Source organism: Nannospalax galili, unplaced genomic scaffold, assembly GCF_000622305.1.
Source record: "Nannospalax galili isolate Female #2095 unplaced genomic scaffold, S.galili_v1.0 scaffold136, whole genome shotgun sequence".
In the NCBI taxonomy this organism is placed as follows: Eukaryota; Metazoa; Chordata; class Mammalia; order Rodentia; family Spalacidae; genus Nannospalax; species Nannospalax galili.
In genome coordinates, this window is record NW_008340872.1 from 5,988,418 (window position 1) to 5,994,353 (window position 5,936).

The window sequence follows — 5,936 nt, forward strand, 5'->3', positions numbered from 1 at the left end:
CTCACCATTATAGGATATTTTGAGAGATGCTCATAGTTCCCTGGAACTAGTCAACCTAGGAGGGCTAGGAGCAAAAAGTGTTCTTTATATCCCTCTGGCCAAATTGTTATAGGCCTCAAAGCATGTCTGTTAAACACCCAAGAAGGTTAGTTCCACCAGTGTGGTATTTTTAATTACTGTGTGTCATGTAGATAAATCTTGGGCAAAGACCAGTTGTTCTCAGATAAACCTTACCTAGACATATATTTCTTGATCTGCTATGTATAATTTGTCAGTAGGGTGTAGGAGTAATATGATTCCCTCTGGTTTTCACAACTAGCTAGGCATTGTTATGGGAAAACAAAGCCCAGGTTAGGAAGAGAGAAAGTTAAAATGATTCTAGCACTATCAATCCTGTGTCTGCTAATACAATGACTGTTGCCTGCTAAGGACACTTAGATACTGTAGTCGTGACCTTGAAAGACCAGAGTGACAAGTAAACATTCATTTAATGGTCAAAGATGCCTCACAATGTGTTCTGCTGGGTCACATCCATGAAATGCAATTATGGAGAATGAAGTCACAGTTGTTTAGAACACACACCTTTACTTTCTTGGGATGTCCAAGTAAGTTATGAATTCTTAACAAAATGATTGTACAAAGAATTACTAATTTTAGACACATAGTTTAAAATTAGAGAACTGAGCCCATGTGAGGTGTGACCAATGATTTCTTGTAAGTATATGAAGTCCTGGAAGGCTCAGTGACATCTATAGTTCAAACAGATCTTTCTGCACTTCCCTGAAATCTTACCTCCTGAACCATGTGCTACAACTACTATGGAAACTCCTGTGGAGACTCTAGCTCTGGCTCTGGCTGTGGCTATGTTTATGGCTATGGCTTAGGCTGTGGCTATGACTCTGGATATGGATCACACTGTGGCTCTGGCGCTGGCTGTGGCTCTAGTTGTGGATATGGGTTAGGCTTTGGCTATGGTTGTGTCTATGGGTCTGGCTGTGGCTATGGCTGTGGATATGGCTTAGGCTGTGGCTATGGATGTGGCTACGGGTCCAACTGTGGCTATAGCTGTGGATATAGCTCTCACTATGGTCCTGGATATAGCTCTGGCTGTTGCTGCTACCGACCATTTTGTTATAGAACCTGCTATTCCTCTTGCTTTTAAATGCCACCATTGTTCATCTTTTACCATTGAAATGAGCTAGCCCAAATGGAGCTTTTCCTATACATTTGCTACAAACTAAGAAAACCTTGACTATTGTCTGTTGAGCAGTTGAAATACCATCAAGACATCTGTGTGTACCTGATGTAGACAAAGTAATCTCATCATATCCCTGAAGAAAGCACACAATTTTCAAATTTGAATTCCAACTTTGTCTCTGTACTGTAACTGTATTCAGAAACACAAGAGGACTGTGTTACTCATGTATAGAAAATGGAACAAAACCCAACAGTTAATAAATTTATTCTGTAAGAAAAGTAATTTTTATATCAGTGTATCATTCATTCCTTGCTAATTTATCTTCTAGAAATTTTGTTGACTGTAACCTAGCATGAACCCATGCAAATTTTGATTAAATCTAAATATTAATTGCTTTCACATGTGGCATAATTCCTTAAATGTTGTTCTTTATGTCTCAACAAAATAATTTAATGCCAATAGTATCTATTCCACCTTCAATGGATAAAAGATTAGGATAGAGAGGTCAATGAGAAAAAAAATTTAGTTGGACTATGGTAAAGTGATTGGTTTGATCCTGTTAAACACTATGGTAATAATGATTCAACTATGGTGATGAAAAACTAGCGTAATTTGAAATATGAAATTTTGGAGTGAGTAGAGAAGATTATGACCATGGAAATCACAAAAGATCTTCTGATACCTTACTATTTCTGAATTTTTGAAAAAAATTGTTTCTAGAATAGAGTAAGAAATTATGTTGGTCTAGGGGTGTGACAAAAAGTAAGTTTTTCTCTGAGATCTAAGACCACTCCAGCCATATGATTTTGACTATGCTTACAATACCAAACATGAGTTCCCTCCCACTGAATGGGCCTTAAGTTCAATTAAACAGCTGTTTACTACCTCCAAATAAAAGTGCCACTACTGCACAAGTAGAAATTATTAGCTGGGCTGATCATTATTGTGGTTCTTAGATGTTACAGCTGGATGGAATCATTAATTGGTTTTCATCCTTGGCAGTTTCCATAGTATCTTCTGATACTATTGGAGCTGGTCTATGGATGTGGCTATGGTAACAGCATGCACAAGACCCACAGAATCTCAAGCAGACAAAATCCTAGAATAAAGGTGGAGAAGTGGGGAAAAAATGCCCATTAGCTGAAGAACTATTGACAACTGATAACTACTGGGAGAGAGAGAGTTGGTTTTCTTAAAGGGTATGATGCTAGATAGGTTAACCAGGTTCCAGTGGATGGATAATCACAGAAAGACATTTTGGGATTCAAACTTGATAGGACTTAATATATGTGACAGAGTACATGAAAACTGGTGAGGACAAAGATGGGGAGGGGGTCTGAATATCAAAATATATTGTATAAAACTCAAAAAAATTCAACTAAAATTTATGTTGTTTTTGAGAATTTCATACATGGGTATTGTATTTGCATTACTTCCATACCTTCCAGTCCTCTTCCAACTCCTACCATGTCCTCCCCATCCCTCTCAATTTCTTGTCTTCTCTGATTTTGTGGTACTCTGTGTTTAGGGCTACCCACTTGGTTTAGATACTTTCTCTGGGGCCTAGTCCTTGGAGAAAACTGATTCTCCCTCAACATCCCTTGATTTCCTGCAGATCTTCATCTTGAGGTAGAACTCTGAGACATCTCCCCCATCTACCTTGGCATGTCATCTGTTTTTTTTTTTCCTTTTTTTCATTATGCAGATCTTGTGAGACAACCAAACGGTGAGATTTCATTGGTGTATCTTCCCTGTAGTACCTGAAATGCATGAAGAAGGTGCTTTTTTCCTTTGGCTTTTACAGTCTTTCTGTCACCTCTTCCATGATGTTCTCTGAGCCTCAGGTATAGAGGTTGCATTGGAGATATGTCATTTAGGGTTGGGCACTTCACAGCTGTTTATTTTCTGCATTTGACCAGTTGTGGACCTTTGTAATATTGTTCATTTGACTGTTACAGAAAGAAGTTTCTTTGATGAGTGATGAGAGATATACTTGTCTATAAATAAAAGGATATATATTTATATTATAGAAAGAAGTTATGTTGGCCTAAGGAAGTGACAGAATTATGCTCTTCCTTAGGATCCATGAACTCTCCAGTCATGTGTACTTGGCTATGTTTACAGAACCACACACAAATTCTCTCCCATTGATTGATAAGGTCTTCATTCCAATTAGATAGCTGTTGATTCCCACCCCCCACCAAGATAAAAGCACCATTACTGCACAAATAGAGCTAATTTACTGGACTGATCATTGTTGTGGTTCATAAGCTTTATACCTAGGTAGGACCATTGATTGGTTTTCTGCATTGGCAGCCTGCATATTATCCTCTGATTATATGACAGCTAGATTTCAGGGAGGAGGCTTCCAGGTCAGTTACAGCTCAGTTGCTCAAAGTTCTGTGTCCAAAGTACATAGTGTCTTCTTGCTGTGTTATTTTAATACTCGTGGTTTCAAAGTTGTACAAGTGATGACTGACATCTTGCTCCCTGTTGATTCCTGCATGAAGAGGAGGAAGGAGAATAACAATGGCACCTTACTGAGAATTCCCTTACTGTGAAGGGATTCCCTTCCCTTTTGCTTACTCTTCCTGGTTCATACATCACATGCCTATAGAAAAGAGGTTTGTGGCAGGAATTGTTAGTCAACAGTGACCATCAAAATTTCATGGGTCTTGAGTACCAGGGGAACATGATAAAAGTCTAAGGAAACAAAAACTCAACTACATTGACAATGTGTTATAGTTATTGTAGTTTGGATGGGTGTACAGTGATGTCTTTATATAAAAGAAAGTTCTCGGGTGTTGAAGGCTGAGTTCCTATTCTGATATCATTTATGCCTACAGGGCTTTGTTATTTTTTTCCTTTTGTTAAGCATATTTACAGATATCTTGTCATGTGTTTTATTTCCCTTTTCTTTCCCATCTGCTACTCATAGACATCTTATAATTTATGCTAGTTCATATGCCACAAGCAATTTCAATCCATAATTCTCCCAAGTAGATTGACTACTCCTAATGAGAAAACCTGAAATCTAAAATCCAGGCATGAAATTCTTTTATCTCTGTCAACTAGATGGGTTCCCAGCATATGTATGCACAAAATTATTAACTAAACTATAAAAAATTTTAAAATGTACTAGATGTGCTTTGAACATACATGAGATTCATGTTTAGACATGGACACCAGCTCCAGGATACATGATTATGGTGATGCAGATGTGGTAAAGTCAATTTTCCTTAATACTGTGGTCCTTGATATGTTGACTGGATGTGGTGCCATCCACTGGAGCATTGTTGCGGGTTCTCCTCAGGCCAGCTGTGAAGACCCTGACCTGGATCAGGTCCCCTGCCAATTTGGTGGGGGGAGCAAGAGGCACGGAGTCAACACACAGACACCAGGAGTCGGGTAGAAGCAAGCACTAGGCGAGGTGCTGCAGGATCATTTAATGCAGGAGGGGGCAGGCCTTATATTTCCCTTTTCTCCGTCTCTAAGTCCCTTTAGTCAGTGTATCATTTTCTGATTGGTCCATGCCACACAGTGTCAGCAGTCACTGGGCTCACAAGGAGGGTACAGAGGCATGGGCTCCTTTTGGTGGGCTATTTGCGGACCAAGAAGTGAAGTGAATTCTCTCTGAATGCCAGGGCTCTGAGTCCATGCCATCTTTGGAGGACTCCTGCTACAGAGCATGGTCAGTTTTCTTAAATTTTTGACTAACCAGGTTATTTAAAAAATAAAAGATGACACAAAGTTGTGGGGGACAGGGAGGTGTGAGTGAATCTTGCAGTAGTTAGGGGAAGGAAGAAGGAAGTGATTATGTTTAGCACATTGTATGAAATTCCCAAGGAGGTAATAAAAATATTTTAAAAAGAAAATGAAATGAGACTATGAGAGAGGATGAAGAGACCCAAAGACAGTGGAACAGGAAAGTCTAATGAAATGTGTGGATGGCAAAACCAGGAGGAGGGACTGTTTGGGAAGGAAACCAGCAAAGGGGGAAAGGGCACCAGGGAAGGCAATGGTAGATAAGAGCAACTGCATATATAAATACATGATATATACTGAATACTTATTTACTTTTTAAGCTAAAATACATAATTAAAAATTAATAAAAAAGGAGAAATGAACATTGTTTCTAGAGAATCTGAGAAATATAATATGGCCTCAAAATCCAGTAAACATGGTGTCCAATTCTCTGTTGAGCCAGACAGTGGGTAATCACACTTGCAGTGAGCTTTTGATACAATATACCTGCTGTTAGAGTCAGTGTTTTTAGATTTCTGTGAAAGTTCACAGAAAATAAATGACTGAGCAATGTTAATATAAAGGGTGGATCAATAAAGCTTCGAAGAGGAACTTGTGGTTGGTGTTGGGAAAAATTCAGTAACATGGTCAACTTTAGTTCTTAGAGGCATGTAAGGGTGTATTCCTGGAATGCACACCTCAACACAGAAAAGTCACCCAATAACAAGGAGCAATATCAAGAAAGAAGAAATGGAGCAAAGGGTCTATAAAACAACCACAAGTCAGTTGACATGTCAGTAGTAAGTCTATTTGGATTCCATGATCTCAAAGAGTTCTATTCTCATATCAAAGCAGTGTTCTAAAATGGTTAAAAACATGAACCAACCACTCTGAAGCCTAAGAAAGACTGACTTAATAACTAATGCGTATAGATTGAAAGTGAATGCAGTAGTCTATGCAAACAGGAAACAAAGGTGAGTTGATATCAGGAATA

The 5,936-nt window shown here is 38.7% G+C and overlaps 1 protein-coding gene across 1 annotated transcript; it reads left to right on the top strand.

Annotated features, from left to right (window-relative positions):
* Window positions 1-802: 802 nt before the first annotated feature.
* On the top strand, window positions 803-1,162 carry LOC103736523 (keratin-associated protein 21-1-like). The gene has a single exon (XM_008836041.1). It carries the CDS (start codon window positions 803-805, stop codon window positions 1,160-1,162), a length of 360 nt encoding a protein of 119 aa, XP_008834263.1.
* Window positions 1,163-5,936: the final 4,774 nt, after the last annotated feature.

Coding starts and splice junctions, on each gene's coding strand:
- LOC103736523 (XM_008836041.1), top strand. CDS start 803: ATGTGCTACAACTACTATGGAAACTCCTGTGGAGACTCTAGCTCTGGC.